Source organism: Procambarus clarkii, chromosome 15 (genome assembly GCF_040958095.1).
Source record: "Procambarus clarkii isolate CNS0578487 chromosome 15, FALCON_Pclarkii_2.0, whole genome shotgun sequence".
NCBI classification, from domain to species: domain Eukaryota; kingdom Metazoa; phylum Arthropoda; class Malacostraca; order Decapoda; family Cambaridae; genus Procambarus; species Procambarus clarkii.
Genome location: NC_091164.1, coordinates 11,722,707 through 11,745,463, shown reverse-complemented (window position 1 = coordinate 11,745,463; position 22,757 = coordinate 11,722,707). Strand labels below are relative to the sequence as shown.

The 22,757-nt window shown below is 39.3% G+C and overlaps 1 protein-coding gene across 2 annotated transcripts in view; it reads right to left on the bottom strand.

Moving 5' to 3' along the window:
* LOC123747697 (lysoplasmalogenase TMEM86A) overlaps nt 1-16,551 on the bottom strand; it is a 110,398-nt gene extending 93,847 nt beyond the window's left edge. For both annotated transcript variants that reach the window (XM_069324977.1, XM_069324978.1), the window contains exon 1: nt 16,400-16,551. In XM_069324977.1, coding sequence (XP_069181078.1) covers nt 16,400-16,420 — 21 coding nt within the window. In that variant the 5' untranslated portion in view covers nt 16,421-16,551. The remainder of the gene's footprint in view (nt 1-16,399) is intronic.
* Between the last annotated feature and the right edge of the window lie 6,206 nt (nt 16,552-22,757).

The following is a 22,757-nucleotide window of genomic DNA, read 5'->3' as shown; positions in this document are numbered from 1 at the left end:
CAAGCGTGACAAGCCAACAAAGAACGACACGCAATCCAAGAAACAACAACAAAAAAGCCATACATCTGGCTGACGTGTGGAGCCTCGTCCCGTTGTCCCCCGCCACGTTGGGCGCCATGCCAAACTCTAGAAGGGTTCAGCTGACAGTCAGGACCAGTGACGTGGGTTGTGGTGGGGAGGGGTGGTGGGGGAGAGTGGTGAAGGACGGTGGGGGAGGTGATGAAGGACGGTGGGGGAGAATGATGGAGAGGGAGAATGGTAGCCAACCTTAGCTTAGCTACCACACACATCGTGTCAGCATGGCGGACAGCCCGTCTGCTATCATAACACTATATTTCCTCACTTCCAAATTTATTTCTTTACCTATACCTCTCCACCTTTACTCAACAAATGTTACAAATCCAGATGTATCTATGTTAAAAAACAAGGGCAAGACGGCATTATGTAAGCTTTCGTTCTAACACTTCCACATAAGCCTCGCCTATATATTCCCAAATGAAAGCAGACGAGAAAATTACCACAGGATTCGTCTGCAGTCAGAACACATTTGAAATAGAAGTGACAAACAAGTTAAATAGACTTTCAGGTGCTTAACTGGGGAAGTCGACAAGTGTGGAATACCCGATTGCTAGAATAGGTCCTAAATAATAATAATAATAATAATAATAATAATAATAATAATAATAATAATAATGTTACATTAAATCGATCATGCATTCAGAAATGTACAGGTTATCAGTTCAAGCTTTTGTACATCAAGTGTCATATATCCCTAAAATGTATACAAATCTAAGCGTGAAAATAATGCATAATATACATTTAAAGCATAATAATCATTTAAAGCATAATATCAAACATTTAAAGTAAGTCGTTTGTGTCATTCATTCAGCAGAGAAAAAAAAACTTATTGTTAGTGTATCAGTAATACTAACAAAATATGAAACACACAAAAATAGAGAGAGGTGGAGGAGAAACAGTCTAATTGGAAGACAGAAGTCATTAGGCCTATCAGGTATATTATCACACGTCTAGACTCCCAGGGCTGCTCTCCAATGATGTGTGTAAACACATTCATATCAGCCCAGCCTCCTGTTTTGGTAGTACTTATAGTAACGATGAGGACCATAGTACATATACCGACGTACAACGCAACCCTTAGTGGGCCAGCCAGAGGCTTAGGGCCCGCGCAGATGAATGAATCCCTTAAAAATAACGCAATTTGAAAGTAGAAATCGGTACTATTGCTTTTGGACAAACCGGAAAATGATGATGTTCTTATGTCTCAAAGACACTAAACTAACCTTCCTAGGCCTACTACACGCTACCTGAGGCCTAATATAGTACATGTGTGCGCTATACTAGGCCTAGGAATATTTAAGTTTGTTTTTTTAACTTACTATTTTTCGGACTATAAAGTTAATAGTACAAAGTTCTTCTAATCGCTTAGTACGTCAATGTTTGTACTATGGTGCACATAGTACAAAAAGTACTATCTAAACAGAAGGGTGGATTGGGTGACAGTATACAAAAACATATGACGTCGCCTGGTCGATATAACCAACGAACAACATATCGAGGACATATTCAAATTCAAATGTATATTTAGGTAAAGTACATACATACAGGGGGTGATACAAATATTGATGAATTTATAGATAGAGCTAGTACATACAATGCCTAAAGCCACTATTACGCAAAGCGTTTCGGCCAGAAACGAAACATATATATATATATATATATATATATATATATATATATATATATATATATATATATATATATATATATATATATATATATATATTTTGGTAGCAGTCTTTCCTGTAGACATATATTATTAAATATGACCGAAAAAGTAAGATTAATAATTCTAACACGAATTTTCTCAATCTTTCGTACATTACGCTTCACTGTTGGAGGTAAATCAAAAATCAATTCTCCAAAATTCATTTTTATTTCTAGTCTTATTTCTAAAGTCTTTGAAAATGTAATAAGTTTTACGAAACGCGCCCGTGTCGCGTCAGACTAGAAATAAAAATGAATTTTGGAGAATTGATTTTTGATTTACCTCCAACAGTGAAGCGTAATGTACGAAAGATTGAGAAAATTCGTGTTAGAATTATTAATCTTACTTTTTCGGTCATATTTAATAATATATATATATATATATATATTATATATATATATAATATATATATATATATATATATATATATATATATATATATATATATGGATATATATGTACTCTACAGGGACCCACTATGTTTGCAAGTTTACACAATCAACTAGCAATACATTAACTTAAAATTCCTACAGCCACGTTGGCTTAAAAGCCTGATAGGGCTCAGACCAACCGGGCTGTGGTGGGTATGTGGGCCTGCGGGCCGCTCCAAGCAACAGCCTGGTGGACCAAACTCACAAGTCAAGCCTGGCCTCAGGCCGGGCTTGGGGAGTAAAGGAACTCCCAGAACCCCATCAAGCAGGGTGTCGTCTCTGTGGTTACAGTCGATTTTCCCGAATGTTTTCTACGCCACTAAATTACCGTATTAAAGTGCCCGAACCTAATCCACCCGAGGACCAACGAACAGAAAACGGATATCACGTCAATTTCGCGAGGCCGCGACCATCAGTTTTTGGCCTTAGATAAATTATACGTTAAAATGCAATGTACTCTTCCCAGGAGAACGGCTACGATTCAAAATAACATGTTATTGCAAATTAATCACAATATTCAGGACGACTAAATGATACTAACAAAGAATCGTGAAAACTATCAAAATAAAGTTAGATGTTTACTATGTTTAACACCAATATTATTTCTCTATTTGCATCCATAATCTAGTCCATTATTCAGCAGTAGTAATACGTGCACGCTTCCATGTATTCTTGTGCAACACTGCAATACCTTCCTCGATTAAACGTCTAGCAGTTATCTACACAATCATCTGCACTACCCTCTCTCACTCCCATGCAACGACGCACTCCCAGATGACTCCCATATTCATGGGAGTCATCTTTTACCTACAGGATACGGTCCTCGGATATTAATAATTACTCGCAGGTAATTTCCTCTTGCTCTCTATTATACTCACAAATATTTGCCGTCATTCTCCGTATCAATCTGATAAAGAAACATTTTCGTCCATGCCTAAGGAAGCCGAAGTGTTATATTAACTTCGGTGCACCCTCTCAACCCAACGGTGTAAACAGATCCCAGTCTCAACATTGCACCTGATCTGAAGACAATTTTTTTGTTATCTTTAAGAAAATACAATATAAATCATATATACATAAGGTTTACAAGGCTACATTATAATTCTTAGTGAACCAGTGTTTCATTAGTACAGAACATGCTCTTTAAAACCCCTGAATGTTATACTAATTTTCCTTTCAACGATTTACAAAAATTGGAGAATAAATTTACATTAATATACAGGGGAAAATTATTACATTTATACAATAATTCACCAACCGGGGACGCATAACCTCGAGTCGGAATGCAAGCACAAAAACTCTAGATCAGCTGCAGGTATATTCTAGCCTTTACCAACACAATTGACCTAGCGTACTAAATCCGCGTGTACAAAAATATATGTATAAATGTTTCTGCTATCATAAATATCTGCTTACCATGACCTATAATGCAGTCACAATGCAAGCCCTACTGTTACCCCACACTGAAGGGCTGGCTCGTGCAACACATTGAGCAATCAGCACAGAAATAGATAGTATAGCAATCTTAGGCTATACGCTGCATGTAAAGATCGTCACCGTCGCCAACACACGATGCTGGTACCCACTATACCCAACATCCTAGCAACATCACACCCAACATTAATAACAAGATTCACAAAATTCACAAACATTACACATACTAAGAGTAGAGGGAATTCGTAGTGACAAGAGAGATACTAATCCTGATACTGTTGTTCTAGAGCAGCCTATGTAGACTAAATGAAGCTAACATTACTAATTAACTAACAACAACAGCATTTATAAATATCATCCATAAAATGCTTTCAACACGCTGCAACGAGACTTCTTTGATGGAAAATCTGGTTCATTTATTATGCAACCCATAAAATCTGGTTCATTTATTATGCAACCCATACCCATCCCATGGGCGGTAGTGGAAAAAGGTTACAGAGGCACATAATGGGCTCACGACTGAACCCCCTAATTCATTTAGTTAAGCAAGTTACACTGATAAACTAGTTACACATTTAACGTCAACATTATTAGTGGTTTATAGCCCAATTAGATGGGTCTGGATCTGGCTCTCTCCCTACTGTTTTTTTTTCCAACCCTCCCCCTCTCATTCTCCCCCCTCTCCTTACTATTCTCGCCTATTCCCTCCCTACTGTTATCTCCCCAATGAACCTACGCACAGAAAACGTAGTTGTTTGTGAGCCGCTATGATTTACAGTACATCATATTTTGTCCGATGGGGACTTTCCAGTGTAGAGGAGAGGTTGGGGGGTAAGGCAAGAGGCTCCAACCATCCACTCCCGCGGTCTGACACCTCGCCTACACTACACAGCGAAACTATTGATAACATTATATACAAGTAAATGGAAACTACGGAAAACGCATAATAAACTTAAAATCAATAATACAGGTGTATTTGTATTTACTATTTGGACCCCAACTTTCTAGCTGACTAATGTGCCGACTCCTGACCAATTTTCCTCTATCATATCTATCGATATCTCTTCGATATCGCACACGCATCCCTAGGATGCAGCCCGTAGTAATGGTTTAGCTACCAGGTACCTACTTAGTGCTAGGTGAACAGGGGCATCAGGTGCAAAACTTTGCTCATTTGTTTCTGCCTTGGCCAGGAATCTAACCCGGGACCTTAGGACTACGACCCTCCGAGCGTTGTCCTCTATAGAGTAGATAGAAAGTCTTACTCTAAATATTTTGGATCGGTACTGACCCAATAGTCCTTCCTTGCCCCTGGGCTGGAATATGGGTTAATATCACTATTGAGCAAGTCTTATACAAACCTTGGGCCAACAACAGTTTCTTAGTGATCTAGTTATCATAAAACACCATTTAAATTTGAATTTCTATCTCCCGAGTGTTATTGAAGTGTTTCACAATTCTGCAAGCTATTGAGAAAGAACTTTACTTGCTTAATGTTCTTAAGGTTAAGCATATAAAATATTTATGCTTGGAATGTAAATACTCCACAGTTGTATAGCAGTAGAGCGTCTAGCAGTACAGAGCCGTGCAATAGAAAGCCTAGCAGTACAGAGCCGTGCAATAGAAAGCCTAGCAGTACAGAGCCTTGCAATAGAAAGCCTAGCAGTACAGAGCCTTGCAATAGAAAGCCTAGCAGTACAGAGCCGTGCAATAGAAAGCCTAGCAGTACAGAGCCGTGCAATAGAAAGCCTAGCAGTACAGAGCCGTGCAATAGAAAGCCTAACAGTACAGAGCCGTGCAATAGAAAGCCTAGCAGTACAGAGCCGTGCAATAGAAAGCCTAGCAGTACAGAGCCGTGCAATAGAAAGCCTAACAGTAGAGAGCCGTGCAATAGAAAGCCTAACAGTACAGAGCCGTGCAATAGAAAGCCTAACAGTACAGAGCCGTGCAATAGAAAGCCTAGCAGTACAGAGCCGTGCAATAGAAAGCCTAGCAGTACAGAGCCTTGCAATAGAAAGCCTAACAGTAGAGAGCCTTGCAATAGAAAGCCTAGCAGTACAGAGCCTTGCAATAGAAAGCCTAGCAGTACAGAGCCGTGCAATAGAAAGCCTAGCAGTACAGAGCCTTGCAATAGAAAGCCTAGCAGTACAGAGCCTTGCAATAGAAAGCCTAGCAGTACAGAGCCTTGCAATAGAAAGCCTAGCAGTACAGAGCCTTGCAATAGAAAGCCTAGCAGTACAGAGCCTTGCAATAGAAAGCCTAGCAGTACAGAGCCGTGCAATAGAAAGCCTAGCAGTACAGAGCCGTGCAATAGAAAGCCTAGCAGTAGAGAGCCTTGCAATAGAAAGCCTAGCAGTACAGAGCCTTGCAATAGAAAGCCTAGCAGTACAGAGCCGTGCAATAGAAAGCCTAGCAGTACAGAGCCGTGCAATAGAAAGCCTAGCAGTACAGAGCCTTGCAATAGTAAGCCTAGCAGTACAGAGCCGTGCAATAGAAAGCCTAGCAGTACAGAGCCTTGCAATAGAAAGCCTAGCAGTACAGAGCCTTGCAATAGAAAGCCTAGCAGTACAGAGCCTTGCAATAGAAAGCCTAGCAGTACAGAGCCTTGCAATAGAAAGCCTAGCAGTACAGAGCCTTGCAATAGAAAGCCTAGCAGTACAGAGCCTTGCAATAGAAAGCCTAGCAGTACAGAGCCTTGCAATAGAAAGCCTAGCAGTACAGAGCCGTGCAATAGAAAGCCTAGCAGTACAGAGCCTTGCAATAGAAAGCCTAGCAGTACAGAGCCTTGCAATAGAAAGCCTAGCAGTACAGAGCCTTGCAATAGAAAGCCTAGCAGTACAGAGCCTTGCAATAGAAAGCCTAGCAGTACAGAGCCTTGCAATAGAAAGCCTAGCAGTACAGAGCCTTGCAATAGAAAGCCTAGCAGTACAGAGCCGTGCAATAGAAAGCCTAGCAGTACAGAGCCTTGCAATAGAAAGCCTAGCAGTACAGAGCCTTGCAATAGAAAGCCTAGCAGTACAGAGCCTTGCAATAGAAAGCCTAGCAGTACAGAGCCTTGCAATAGAAAGCCTAGCAGTACAGAGCCTTGCAATAGAAAGCCTAGCAGTACAGAGCCTTGCAATAGAAAGCCTAGCAGTACAGAGCCTTGCAATAGAAAGCCTAGCAGTACAGAGCCGTGCAATAGAAAGCCTAGCAGTACAGAGCCTTGCAATAGAAAGCCTAACAGTAGAGAGCCTTGCAATAGAAAGCCTAACAGTAGAGAGCCTTGCAATAGAAAGCCTAGCAGTACAGAGCCTTGCAATAGAAAGCCTAGCAGTACAGAGCCTTGCAATAGAAAGCCTAGCAGTACAGAGCCTTGCAATAGAAAGCCTAGCAGTACAGAGCCTTGCAATAGAAAGCCTAGCAGTACAGAGCCTTGCAATAGAAAGCCTAGCAGTACAGAGCCTTGCAATAGAAAGCCTAGCAGTACAGAGCCTTGCAATAGAAAGCCTAGCAGTACAGAGCCGTGCAATAGAAAGCCTAGCAGTACAGAGCCTTGCAATAGAAAGCCTAACAGTAGAGAGCCTTGCAATAGAAAGCCTAACAGTAGAGAGCCTTGCAATAGAAAGCCTAGCAGTACAGAGCCTTGCAATAGAAAGCCTAGCAGTACAGAGCCTTGCAATAGAAAGCCTAGCAGTACAGAGCCTTGCAATAGAAAGCCTAGCAGTACAGAGCCTTGCAATAGAAAGCCTAGCAGTACAGAGCCTTGCAATAGAAAGCCTAGCAGTACAGAGCCGTGCAATAGAAAGCCTAGCAGTACAGAGCCTTGCAATAGAAAGCCTAACAGTAGAGAGCCTTGCAATAGAAAGCCTAACAGTAGAGAGCCTTGCAATAGAAAGCCTAGCAGTACAGAGCCTTGCAATAGAAAGCCTAGCAGTACAGAGCCTTGCAATAGAGCGCAGAGTGAAATTGTAGCCGACATGTATATATGGAGTGGTGCCAGACGCGCGAGCGGGCCTCGCAACATACTTTATGGCTAGCTTTGTATGCGGGTCGTGCTTCATGCAGGTCGGCGTTCAATCCCCCGACCGTCCAAGTGGTTGGGCACCATTCCTACCCCCCCCCCCCGTCCTATCCTAAATCCTTATCCTGGCCCCTTCCCAGTGCTATATAGTCACAACGGCTTGGCGCTTTCTCTCGATCGTTCCCTTCCCTTCTGGAAATTTTGTTCTCCATATGATAACTTTGTCTAAAAAAAAAAGTTGTAGCACAGACTGAGTATTCTTGATCTGTTTCAACGTCCAGGGAGCCGGTGGCTGAGCGGACAGAACACTAAACGCGTGATCCTGTGGTCCCGGGTTCGATCCCGGGCGCCGGCGAGAAACAATGGGCAGAGTTTCTTTCACCCTGATGTCCCTGTTACCTAGCAGTAAATAGGTACCTGGGAGTTAGACAACTGTCACGGGATGATTCCTGGTGGGGGAGGCCTGATCGAGGCCCGGGCCGCGGGGACACTAAGCCCCGAAATCATCTTAAGATAACCTCAAGATAACGTCTCAGACGTCAAACGGTGTGGGTCCATCAGCCACTGGAAGCCTCCCCGGCGGACAATTTTGCTTCTTATATGTCACAGATTTCTACAATTACTTTGAACCTTCCTCGGTTGAATCACTGGTGCTACTGAAAAGTTTATAGTCACTTGATCCAGCAGCCTGTCGTCCTGAGCGCTCCCCCAACGTCACTAAACTGTTATACTAAAGTGCCCGAACCCAACCAACCGAGAACCCACGAACGGTAAACGGGACAGCAAGTCTATTTCGAGAGCCGCTACCATTTTTAGTACATCAGTTGTTTTTTTTTTACTTTGGGTAAAGTATACGTTAAAATGAGATGTGCTATTAGGAGAACTGGTTGTGTTCAGGCCACGTAACCCAAATTTCACTGGTAATATTATATATTTATATATATATATATATATATATATATATATATATATATATATATATATATATATACATATACATATATACATATATACATATATACATATATACATATATACATATATACATATATACATATATACATATATACATATATACATACACACACACATACATACATACACACATACACACATACACACATACACACATACACACACACATACACACACACATACATACACACATACATACACACATACATACACACATACATACACACACATACACACATACATACACACATACACACACACACACACACACACACACACACACACACACACACACACACACACACACACACACACACACACACACACACACACACACACATCACTGACAAGCATCCCCTGTAAAATACTGGAAAGAATAATTAGGCTACGACTGGTTGCACACCTGGAGAACATTAGGTTTGTGAACAAACATCAACATGGGTTCTGGACAGGGAAATCGTGCCTAACAAACCTTCTGGAATTCTATGATAAAATAACGAGGATAAGACAGGACAGAGATGGTTGGGCAGACTGCATATTTCTGGACTGCCAAAAAGCCTTTGATACAGTACCGCACATGAGACTGCTGTTCAAGCTCGAGAGGCAGGCGGGGGTGGGGGGAAAGGTCCTAGAATGGATAAGGAACTACCTAACAGGAAGGAGCCAAAGAGTTACGGTAAGGGGCGAGAAGTCGGACTGGCGAACAGTAACAAGTGGAGTACCACAAGGATCGGTGCTGGGACCAATTCTATTTCTTGTGTATGTTAACGACATGTTTACAGGCGTAGAGTCCTACATGTCGATGTTTGCGGATGATGCAAAGTTGATGAGAAGAGTTGTGACAGATGAGGATTGCAGGATCCTCCAAGAGGACCTGAACAGATTGCAGAGATGGTCAGAGAAATGGCTACTAGAATTCAACACGAGCAAATGTAAAGTTATGGAAATGGGACTAGGAGATAGGAGACCAAAGGGACAGTACACAATGAAGGGGAACAGCCTACCTGTAACGACGCGTGAAAGAGACCTGGGGGTGGACGTAACACCTAATCTATCTCCTGAGGCACATATTAATAGGATAACGACAGCAGCGTACTCTACACTGGCAAAAGTTAGAACATCATTCAGAAACCTAAGTAAGGAGGCATTTAGGGCGCTTTACACTGCCTACGTAAGGCCAGTCTTAGAGTATGCCGCCTCATCATGGAGTCCCCATCTGAAGAAGCATATAATGAAACTGGAAAAGGTTCAGAGGTTTGCAACGAGACTCGTCCCAGAGCTACGAGGGATGGGGTATGAAGAGCGCCTGAGGGAACTGTGCCTTACGACACTAGAAAGAAGAAGGGAGAGGGGGGACATGATAGGAACGTATAAGATACTCAGAGGAATTGACAGAGTGGACATAGACGAAATGTTCACACGGAATAGTAACAGAACGAGAGGACATGGATGGAAGCTTGAAACTCAGATGAGTCACAGAGATGTAAGGAAGTTTTCTTTTAGCGTGAGAGTAGTGGGGAAATGGAATGCACTTCAGGAACAGGTTGTGGAAGCAAATACTATTCATAATTTTAAAACCAGGTATGATAGGGAAATGGGACAGGAGTCATTGCTGTAAACAACCGATGCTCGAAAGGCGGGATCCAAGAGTCAATGCTCGATCCTGCAAGCACATATAGGTGAGTACATATAGGTGAGTACACACACACACACGAGAGTTCGTACATTCTTGTAAAGCCACTAGCGCACACAGCGTTTCGGGCAGGCCCTTAATCCTAATTTTTTCCCCGGAATACGACCCGCTAAATCGTTCAACAACTAGGTACTCAATCACTGCTGTGGAAGCTAATCAGAATTACATTTTACCTTTGTAAATGCACATTAATGACACTGTAAAAGACACATCGAACACTTTATGTAGGGCATACGTAAATCTGTGTATTTATGTATTTACGTATGTAGGTTAGCTTAGCATTTTAAAGGCACCGAATCACCTGTGGTTGATTGTTCAATAAACCCCTGAACTATATGTTTAACACATCTCTAACCCTGTCCATGGAGGACAGAAGAAAACGTATATATGCTAGTTAGCATTGTAAATGTGTGGCCACGTATGTGGTTGAAAATAATAATAATAATAAAAACTGCTGGGTGAACTGCGGCTTTAAGGATTGGCTCCCGGTCAATCCTCCCCGGCTAGGATACGAACCCAGGCCATAGCGTCGGGCCAGTGTCTTACCACTGCGCCACGGGAACTGCTTACCTTTCACAATTACCGATGAACTCAAAATTACAGGCACTAAAACGCATTGTCGTGAGAAATGGTCCATTTCTCATGTACTCGAGCTGTTTCAAACGGACCTGGCTGCGGGAACGTATGATAAGAGCAGAAGCAGACAGACTGGGAACTAATCTTCAGGTGTCAATTCTCACACGCCACTAAACCGGGCATGGAAGGATATCAACAAGACCAAAGGGGAAAATGCTGCACAGATCTCACATCTTAATCCCTGCACAGAGCAAACCAGCTTGGTGATGCTTGGTCCACAACTCCCAGCTTTAACAGTCTTCCTCTGCCCCCACAGAATGAAAGTGGCCTGAGAAAATGGTTCTAACAGTCTCCTTTATAGAATTAGAAACTTGTCTGCAACCTGTAATATTTGCAATCCCCAGATATTACAGGTCTGTATAAATATTAACGTCACTACTACAGCTACTACACCTAAGTAGATATTAAATGAACAAATCCACAAGGGCCGTGACGAGGATTCGAACCTGCGTCCAGGAGCATCCCAGACACTGCCTTAATCGACTGAGCTACAACAGGGTAAAAGGGTTGAAACAAGTTCTACTGAACTTACTGGATCCCATTTCATTTGATGCATCACGTTAGTGTGATCTCTGTGTCTACGTAGATATTGTTTATGGATTTTTATCTGATCATCAGGTGTAGTGAGGGTATATAATCCCAAACTAATGTCTATATTCCTTGACGTGTTGAAACACGAAACCGTTCAGAATTTTCGTTTCGTATTCCTAGTGGCACTACACTAGGAATTATGTATCCAGACATCACACTATAGCTTTTATACTCAAATTCCTCTTCAAAGCTGTTCTGTCCCAGCTCCCTCCCTTATCCAGTAGGTAATATTTGATTTAGCTGTGCTGTATTTGTCTATCCCCTTGATTGGTTGGTACGCATGCCTCACGTCGTGCAAGTTTGGTGTTTGATCGCCCAGTGGTTCAAGTGGTCCTTCACTTCATCCTCAAATCCTAGCTTTGTCTGATCTTGATCTTGTATCCCTTTCAAAAATTAGTCATGCTGGTTTACAGCTTTCTCCTAATAACTAATTACAAGACAATTACAGTACTTTATCCACTACCCACTGCATTTTTACGGTCAAGAAAATTATTGGCCATAAAGTTATGTAACTGCTGCTGTCTTTTAATGGTTAGAACAAACATGTACTGTATAGTTTAAAAACACGCCGTGGATTGGTTATTATAGTCTATGGTAAAGTAAATACAGTATATATTGTACACTCAAAATTTAACTTTCGAACCGTCAGTTTGACACAGTCAACCAATTTTCAAGGCTCCAAATTCTTGCTAGGTGAACAGGGTCAAGTCTAGCAAAATAATTACCAGTACACTCAAATTATCCCAACCTGAAAATGTTAGGAGCCTAGAACCTCTTGCTTACAATACCAATTTACCGCATATCGTTTACCTGTGGCCAGTTCTGAGAGTTCTATTCTCCAAATCTGGTAGACAGTGAGGCTTGTCATTGGATAATTGGATCCGTAAAGCTATTGCCTTTAGCAGCCTGTATTATCCATTACAATTCTGCTTATCCAGCAGTCCCTGAAAGAACTTGTCCAATTTCCTCTTGAAAATTTCACTTTTATTCTAGCAATACAGTATTTGCAATACTACTGTGCTTAGTGGACAGTGTTGGAAAAGCTGTGGACCTTTGATGTTTAGTGTTCTCTGATTGTGCTTAAGACACCTATACTTGTTACTTACTGGGGGTCTACATTTCCTACCCAATATTTTGTTACACTACGTAATTTTGCGTATTTGAGACCTGATCTTTGAGTATCTTGTATGTACAGTATATACTACATTAAGTGTGCCTCTCTTCGTCCTTTAGTAATAAGAACATACTAATGTACTTCGTCCTAGAATGTACTAAGAGTACATTCTTACTGCTTTGAGATAAAGTCACAGTAATATAGGTGTTTTATTGGCAATGCATTTTCTCTATATTCCTTCTATTACAGATATATCTACTGCTTTGAATGGGAAGACAAGTACAGAGCAGAATTCAAGGTGTCTTAAGAGCATAAGTGATTTTATAAGTACGAGCATTGTGATGACATTCTGGATTTGAAAATTCTAATAATCCACCTTATAATTTTTCAAACTTGTTACATTTGTTTTATTACCTTCACTAAACATTATAACTTGCAATTTGCATGCAAAAGGATACAGTTACATGTACTGTAAAAGTGCTAGATAAACCTCAGTACTCTGCTGTGTTCATGATTACAATTTGTTTTATGTTCATGATCTAGTTGTACTGTACAGCATTGGTCTGGCAACCACAAAATTTGTTACATTGATAAAAAATGCAAAATTCATCAATTTTAAATTCAAGAGACTTAAAATAAAATTATTGCCCTGGGTGAGTGATTTCTTTCAAGTACAGTACAGTACTCTGAAAGCATTTCAGTATGAAAGCATTTTAAGTTTTATCCTCAAAATGGTCATCAGTTAACCTTAGTGAAAATAAAAAGCAGTCAGGGCTATGATAGTGCTATTAGCCTAATAGTGAATTTAATCATATGGACATCTGCTATAAAGTTAATTTAATTAACATTCAGAACAATTTTGAATAACAAAACTATTCATGTCCAAAGGGATGACATATTTAGATCAAAACCTTTACAGTTTCAACATCATTCTGCAAGATTCATCAAGTTATCTTCAGAAACACGCACGTTGTGAAACATAACGAAACAGGCTTGCTCCATTTTGTTTATCTTAAAGTACAGTATCAACACCCATATTCTAATGATCAATGTGTGTCTCAGATTTCATTGAAATACAACATGTGACAATTCGAGTACTGTACTTTTTTGCTCCAATGTAATATGGCCAAGAATATACTGTATTGTACTACCCATTTGTATTTTGTGATAAAGGTAATTATCAGGGAAAAGCACTAAACCACCATGACCATATACTGTAGCAATATCTATGTACAGTACATCTATATATAATATAGTGCAATACATATACAGTACATGTGGTACCAGGTATAGAGTATCTATATACTGTACTGTATGCATATCTATAATTTTTATGAAACAAAATCTATAGTAGGTAAATCAATTTAAAATTTCAACAATGCAAGTGCTTTAGAAATAAGTAAATTGGTAATCAGTGGCTTTTTTATTAGTGCCAGCCAGCAGTGTTACAGTGGGACAGAAGCGATTGTCAAACATTAATCGTTGTTAAACAGGCTTTGCCAACCTGTCATTTTTCCATTCAATGGCTGTCTTGTGGAATGCGGGTAGCTTATCAACCTATGGTTTCCCTTGATACCTCAGTTCTCGAGTTATTCAAAGAGCTGACAGCTTTACTTTTACCTTTTTTCCCATTATAATACTGTAATTTAATTGAGCAGCTTTGCCTCTGCAATGTCCAGTTCTAAAAACGTTGGAAGTGATTTTGGGTTAATACTGTATAAAGAAACCTTAGGATCCAATTCCGAGTACAGTATTTTTTATTTATAAATGACAATGAAAGATTCGATATACTGTACCTGTATTTTACTTTCATATTTAAGTCATTTATCTTCCTTAAAGCAGATGTGATGATCAGTATCACACACACGCACACACTTGACAAGTACACCCATCATATTAAAAGCTCTGAAATCATAGTACACGTACAGGTACTGTTCAAAGACTATTAACAACTAAGAAATTTCCTCCAACTATATGTACATTGGAAAAAATCCTTAGTAACAATGAGGTATATAGATATTGACAAGATGTCTACTTTCTGTCTCTACTGAGGCCACTAGAGAGATGGTGGCCCTCTGGTAAATTCAGGTAAAATGTCACTACACTATACAAGAAATGACATTAAATGAATATGTATGTACCTCATGCTTCAACTCTCTACCTATTCTGTATCAGGTTACTGGGAGCCTGTACATACTATACTTCACATAACTAAACCACATTTCATACACTGCTGTATTCATTCATTTTTAGTTTTAATTTCAGTCCTTGTTCTTGTAATTTGTTTAAATACAGGCCTACTTGTAAGAATAATCACGGGTATGTAAATATTAAATTCAGTTGAGCTACAGATAAAAATGTACTGTATTCCTAGAGCTCAAACTATATAGCTGCCCAGAGGCTATACATCATTATAAAATACATTATCACCTGTATATACCCATCTTCAGATATATGTCATAATGAAGCTCAGGGTTTCTTGCCTAACAAGTTTCCTCTCTGGACAGGCAGGTATGGCAGCAGCAGCTTGAAAGTCATACACCCAGAAAATTACTTTCTTTGGCACCTTTCTTCCCAGAGTTCTAAGCACGTTGGTTCCATCATGTTGATCATTTGGTGGCCCTAACTAAATTTCTGGCTTTTTAATTAAAGATATTTTAATATGTGGTTTAAAAGGATTAATTTTACTCGTACCAAGCTTGATGAATGCAAGAGCCGAAAACTTAAGAATTGCCACTGGGTTTGAAATCACCACGAATTAATGTAGGTTCAAAAATGACTGTTTAGATATATTTAGACAGAAAATATAAGCAGCTCCAGGAAGTCTAGAACAAGCTATTTGCTAGACAGTGCACAGTCTCGACGAACACAACCAGATGTATTAAATTTATCCTTCTGTCACATTATTTTTCATATTCTTACATCGTTTGGAAATTATTAAAAGGCTAACTTGAACTCGTTTCATTTTGTTAAGGAAGAGCTAAGATGTCAACTACCCAAAACAGTAGCCAATAGGAGACTATATATAGTATTGTTTTGATAGTAGATAGTAGTTCTTGTACAATGCACTATTTTTAATAAATGCTGTATTTCGGATAACTCCCATTGTAATTCTTGTTGTCAGGGACTGGACTCCTGTACATACGGTAAGCATATATTAAAAGACCCCCCTCCCAAAAAAAAAAAACTAGACTGAACTACTGACCCTCCCCCCCAGGATGCAACCCACAACAGCTGCCTGACTCCCAGGTATCTATTTACTGTGCTGGGTGAACAGAGGCATCAAGCAAAACGATACTTGTCCAAAAATTTGTCCCGTATGGAGACTGAACCCGGGATATCCGATTACGAGTCCAGAACGTAGACCACTCTATACTACACATTATGGTACTAGGCGAGTACTATTATTGGCAAGGACAACTTACTGCGTAAATCTACGGAACAATTTTATTCGCACAACATACAACATCTGTAATTACCACGCTGAATGCCAGACAACAGACCGATGGGAAGCCTGAGAGCGGGTGTGCGAGGGGCAGTTGATTCACCTGCTGCTGCAACAAACGTTGACGCGTCAGCATTGCATTTGCATCACCTGCGAGTCAAACAGCTGATCACCCCAAACAACGGCCTCATGCATACACAGCTTCGTGTAACATTTGTCATATTTCCTCTTCCCAACCTTCCATTTTGGATGGTACTGGATAAACAGCGTTTATTATAACGGAGTACTCACCACTTGCTTCGGCGTTGCCATCTTGCAGACCGTCGATCACTTAAATCTACTGGAGGAAGAAGGTGTAGCTCTCACCCTCACACCTGCTCGTGGGGTAACTGTTTACATCGCGTCGATTCGCGGTTAGTAGAGGCGGGTCTGTGACGCCACCATACGTCATAGAGTCCCCGAGCGCCCATTGGCCAACTTGACTGTCAAATCAAAGGACGCGTGTCGACGGCCCATGTTACGTCACAGAGTCATGGGGTCCAACATCGGTGATTGGTCAACTGGTGGCGACCCAAAGGACGCTTATAAATAGGTTCAGTTTGGCATAGTATTAATTTAAGATTAAGTAAGCTTATTCTCCTCCTTACTGATATGCTAACAGCAAAACGTGGTGTAGCAGCAAATTTTGATGACAGACTTGTGCAATGGCAGGCTCATATACCCGGACCCAGGCACTGAGGAGACATGATATCTGATTTTCAGGAAGTGCAGGTCTCCGGCAACTAATCTATCCTTGGCCACCAGCCTCCAGGCCTACCATATATCCTTATTACGGGTATTTAATTATATATGGTAGGTCCAAAGGCTGGTGGTAGCCAGGGATATCCTGAAGATCTCCCTAAAATATACTAATGATTATATAATAATTCCCGTGGTTGGGGAACACCAAGCCTTTTTGTATTTATATCTTATTACAAATATATATATATATATATATATATATATATATATATATATATATATATATATATATATATATATATATATATATATATATATATATATTATATATATATATATATATATATATATATATATATATATATATATATATTTGCTTGCATGCATTGAAACACATCTAAACTGCTCTGTCTAACACTACAATCTACAGTAGTGGTTTAAAGATCTATATAAAGTTTTTTTATATAAGTAATATAAATTGAATCATTTGAGATTAGAGATAGAGTTAACTAACACAGCTGTATTGGAAGTTGAAAAACACTGCACCTTTAGCCTACAATGCATCATAATCTCTTCATTTTGCACCTGAACACAAATCACTGGATATTAAACATGAGATAAGGGAAACAACAAACATTGGCCAAGAGCTGAGAGAGTGCATTACTCCAAGATGATTAGGGGCTTCTTCAGAAACCGGCTCTTCTGTTGTTCTTCAGATGGAACAACCACTGACATATGGAGGGGAAAGACGACTTGACATCCCGATAGAAAGTAGTCACCAGATTACCAGTACTATTCTATTAGGGAACTTGAGTCAACAATGGTGCAAGTCTCGGTGTCTGAGACTGAGAATCCTGCCTCTTTTCCCGCGAGACAAATGCATAAAATGTTGCTTGTCTCCCGGTGAAATAGTCTGGACGATTTCTTAGGCCACATCCAAGTGACAAGCTAAAGTGCACAGAGAATATAACCTGGTCAATCAGCACACACACCACAACTTGAGAACATATGGAGTGTAATTTATACTTCAGTATATCCAGGCAAATTATCTGAAGGTTTCAATTCCCCAAACTTAATGACATGTCACATGGATATAACCAGTGGTGCCTGGTTGTCCTCCAGACATTACTAGCAGGATGAGGGTTGATGAGGAGTGACGATACTAGAAGGAATGGTGCCGACACCTGTGGTGGTAGTGGGGTGAAGCAGTTTTAATTTGAATGACTGTAAGGACAGTAAAATCTCCCTAATTGGTGGATATGTACATAATGCTACTGGGACTGTTAGCTTGGGATTAAGAACAGGCTCTGATTGGCTGGATCAATCTTTGCCCATTGACTCCCAAGAATCTGTTAGGGTCCTTCAGGGGGACTCAAGGATCCTCGGTATTGCTTCTGTATATTTGGTTGCATTTCTGTCAATTAATGGATTAATGCACAGTGAATTAAAACACTAAACAGTGGATAATGCACTCAGAAAGAATTGTATCAAGATAATAAATAGGATGAATTCTTAGCCTAGTGCCACCTGTAGTTCACTGTTCAAAGCCTCCAGCATAAGCAGAGACATGTCCCTCAAGATGTTCAATTTTGAACTGTAGCACTTTTTGAGACATTGAACTGCTCGATTCTCTAATGCTGCATTTACGATACATCCCAAATATTGTATATGAGAAAGCAACTGAACATTAATAAACAGCAGTTTATTCATGAGGAATTATTTTATTTGTGGCAAATCTTGTGAGTAATATATGTCAAAATGTAAATGAATGAGGTACAACTGCAGATATTTTGGCTAGAGGTATGATTAAATTTTCCAAGATGCTAGTAAGTGTGGAAAATATTATGAAATTATATACCTTCTTCATTTAAATAAATATGTATTATATTTCTCACAGCCTAATTATGTATTGTAATGCTTCAGTTGATCTTAGCTCTCTCTCTTTTTTTTTAATAAATAACTTTCATCCATTTCTTGGGCAAGTGACTTCCAACCTCATTTAAGTGGGATACAGGACATGGATGATAAGTGTTTTGCACACAAAATGAGCATTTATTTGAGATATCAAGTTCACTGAGGGGGCGAGGGCAGCAAATGGGTACATTTGAATTAGTTAAATGTGCGATGCTTTCTAAGAAATGGTCAATCTAACAGGCTTCCTATCCCCCAGTAATGACAAACTATAACCTCAGACTATAATAAAACAGCCACATGAATTTAATTATGTGCAAGAATTCATACCTCTAGCAAAATAATTTTACACTGTATCTACATCATTTTAGGCAAGAAAATTTTTATTTAAAGAAATAAATATGTTACATCAACTGAATGATTGCACGGAGGCTGATATGTGTGTGCTGGTGCCATTAAACTCATCAACATGTTGAACAAAGAGCTGAAATGTTAACAATTAACAAATGTATCTCCTTATATTATTCAATAAAAACCAATCAACAAGTCAGAGTAGTAAATAACTGTTAATGTATTAGGAACAACATTAAATCTAGCTTAGAAACAAGCCTGTACAATATGTAAATTACATGGGCGCTTAAATTATGTTGCTGCAATTATCCAACTCATTAAAGAAGGGTAGAAATTGATTTATGTATTACATCTTTATTCTTGATATAGTTAATGCAATATGTATAAGCATACAGGATCACATTATACCCCATGATACCATTATTAGATAACAATTATCACACTTCTTTATGCAGTACTGCAAATACAGGTCAGTGTAGCCAACAGGTGATTGTGCCATGTTGCACAGTAACTCATAAATAATAAATAATTACAATAAGTCATAAAAGCCCAATGTTTGACTAACACTATTACCTGTATTGCTGCAAAAATATCACAAATGTACTAATTTTTCAGTTTATTCACATCACAGTTTACCGGTGGAGACATCCAGACATAAATAAGGTAGAGGATGAACAGCAATTATGAATATCAGTATTTTAAAGAACCTTCAAAAACTGTGAAAACTAAATTAGCACAAACCCAAAAGTTTTAAAGCTTGAAATTTTCTGGCCGAGCCCCAGAGGCTCCCTGACGCTATTCAGACTAATATAGCACATATCAGTCCTGATAGCTTCAGGGAGCTGATGGGGCTCCGCACAGAAAACTGAAACTGTCTAGAGTGAATAACTATACTCTATTTCATAAAAACAGGAAGCTAAAAGTTGGTCTTTTATTTTACACAATTACTGTACAGTATTTATAAATGATGCACAGCACTACTGGCTGCTGGGAATAATTGCTGGAGTACAGTAGTACTTGTTTATCCAAGATTCGATATACAGTGGTGTGACTGATATATATTAAATATGCAAATTACTTTTTTTTTTAATATCTACAACCTTCTTTCACTTCATACCTGTAATTCCTCCTTTTCCCCACAATAGATGCCACCCAACCCTGTGAGTGGGAAAAGGGATTCTGGAGGCACACACTTATACAAAATTATAAATAAATGTACACTATGTGCTCATAATAAAAGTACAGCAAACTGGGGTTATTTGATGTACAATACATGAATTATTCAAAACCAACAAATTTAGTACACAGCACCAAAAACAACACAATTATAAATAACCTTCTAAACTTGAAAAATTTCATTTAAAAGAGCATTTGTCAGCATGTCAGAGGTCACAGCCATGAAGAGCACTGGTGAACAACATGTCACAGGATAGTTTGTGGCAGGAATATAACAATTTGGAAAAATTTGAAATAACACTAAAATAAAATCTAAAATTCAAGAAAACTGAAGAAATCAACATTTAGCATGAAATGTGGATGACAATTATGCAAAAACTGGAAAGATGAAATCAAATACAGTACAGAGAAACTTGAGCTTCAATGAGGTATAGAACACAGTAACAGATTAAAACTGGCAGTGAGAAATCAAGATTGCCATATATTCCTGTCTGAATAGGAAATGTAGATGTTTATCTCTCAGAATGTTTGGTAATATGTTTATTGTTTGTGATGTGTGTATATGTATGTATTAACACGATGTACTGAATAGGGTGAGAATAGCTTGAGCTACCTCATCCCTTTGTGTGTATTTTACCTCAATAAACTTATTTCAATTTAAATTTTCAACTTCCTGACTGGATAAGACAAAGGTGAGAAAGCAAACCCACAAACACATTCCTGACCCCTAAATGTGGACCAACAAAAGGACCAAGGCCCAAGAAGTATTGAAGCCCAAGCTCTTCTGTGGTGTTGGATGCTGTCCACATCCCAGAAGAGAGGTTATGGACAGCATCCAACATCACAGAGGTAAGAGATTGGATGATTGTTGACCAGACCACACACTAGAAGGTGAAGGGATGACGACGTTTCGGTTCGTCCTGGACCATTCTCAAGTCGAATGGTCAAGATCGACTTGAGAATGGTCCAGGGCGGACCGAAACGTCGTCGTCCCTTCACCTTCTAGTGTGTGGTCTGGTCAACATACTTCAGCCACGTTATTGTGACTCATCGCCTGCAGCTTGGATGATTCCTCCTGGTTGAGATAACTGGCAACCAAGAATTTAGATCCTTGCCCTTGCTTGCTGGAGACTTATATGTGTATGACCATGCACTGTTTTCATACACACTTTGTAGTCCAGCAGACTGGGTGCCTCTGTCATTGGCATTCTTTTCATGTCACACTCTCTGCTCCCAATTTCTTTCCCAATGTCACACACACACACACACACAATGAAATCACAATAACGTGATATATCTATGAGAAAACCTTTGGAAAAAAACGGAGGATTAAACGTGTCCAGGTTAACCCCCGACCTGTGCCTTAACCCATGGTCCACACGTATTTAAAGGGAGCATTTGATGGAGAACTCCGATACTTACACCAGTGTATGCGGGTTAAATGTAAAACTTGGACTGACTACCAGCTCAGTGCTTCCAGACTCCTAATGGATCCAGATGGATTCCAGGTTGTATAACCATATGCATATTGTGGTGTATGTGTTAAGGTGCACATTTGGGGTTACCCAGAACAGTGGTTCAATCCCCATCCTGCTCCAAAGATTGTCTATTATTCCGTCTTTCTGTTTTACACTCATACTTTGTGTTCTTTTTGTAAAACTTATCTAGAGATTTCTCCCAGTAAATCACGTCCCCTCTTTCTTTCTTTCTTTATTTCACTTTGTCTAACCCTTGTGCACTTAATTCTCTTTAACTCAAACTCTACACAAAGTATTCTAAGCTAAAATCTAATTTAGGAAAACAGAGCCCCCTTTTCCCTTCAATTACCTCATTGGACACCGAAGGGCATACCCTGTACTGTATTTTGATGTTTATGTATGTATTCCATATATATATACTGTACTGTACTTGATATGCAATATGATATAACCTATGTACAGAATATACTAGGATCCCGCACTTCTTAGTACATGTACATGTATTAAGTACATGTATTAAGAAAGCTATGTAATGTATCAAGTTGGACTTTAAATAATATATTTTTCAAAAATGTTATCTTATGGAATGTGACACGGATTTTTGTTAATTTGAGTCAAAACTAACTTAGCAACCTGACTAAACATTAATACGTGTATGCTGATTATTTATCAGTACTGTACTGCCAAACACAGATAAAACTAGACCTAACTAAGAAATTTAAGTGAATATAATTAGCTAGAACATTAGCTAGAACTATACTACTTGGCCTAGCAAAGCCCATTTTCCCTAATAGCTAGAGCAATTTTGCATATTTTCAAATATTCCTTTCTAAATTAGTTCCTATCTAATATTAACATACAGTATTATATTGACAACACAAATTTCTTACTTAGTTAGACCTAGTTTTACCTAAGTTAGGCAATACTGTACTGAGAAATAACTGGCAAATTTAGATCAATGATCCGGTGACCCAGTCTGTGACTGGGGCTCC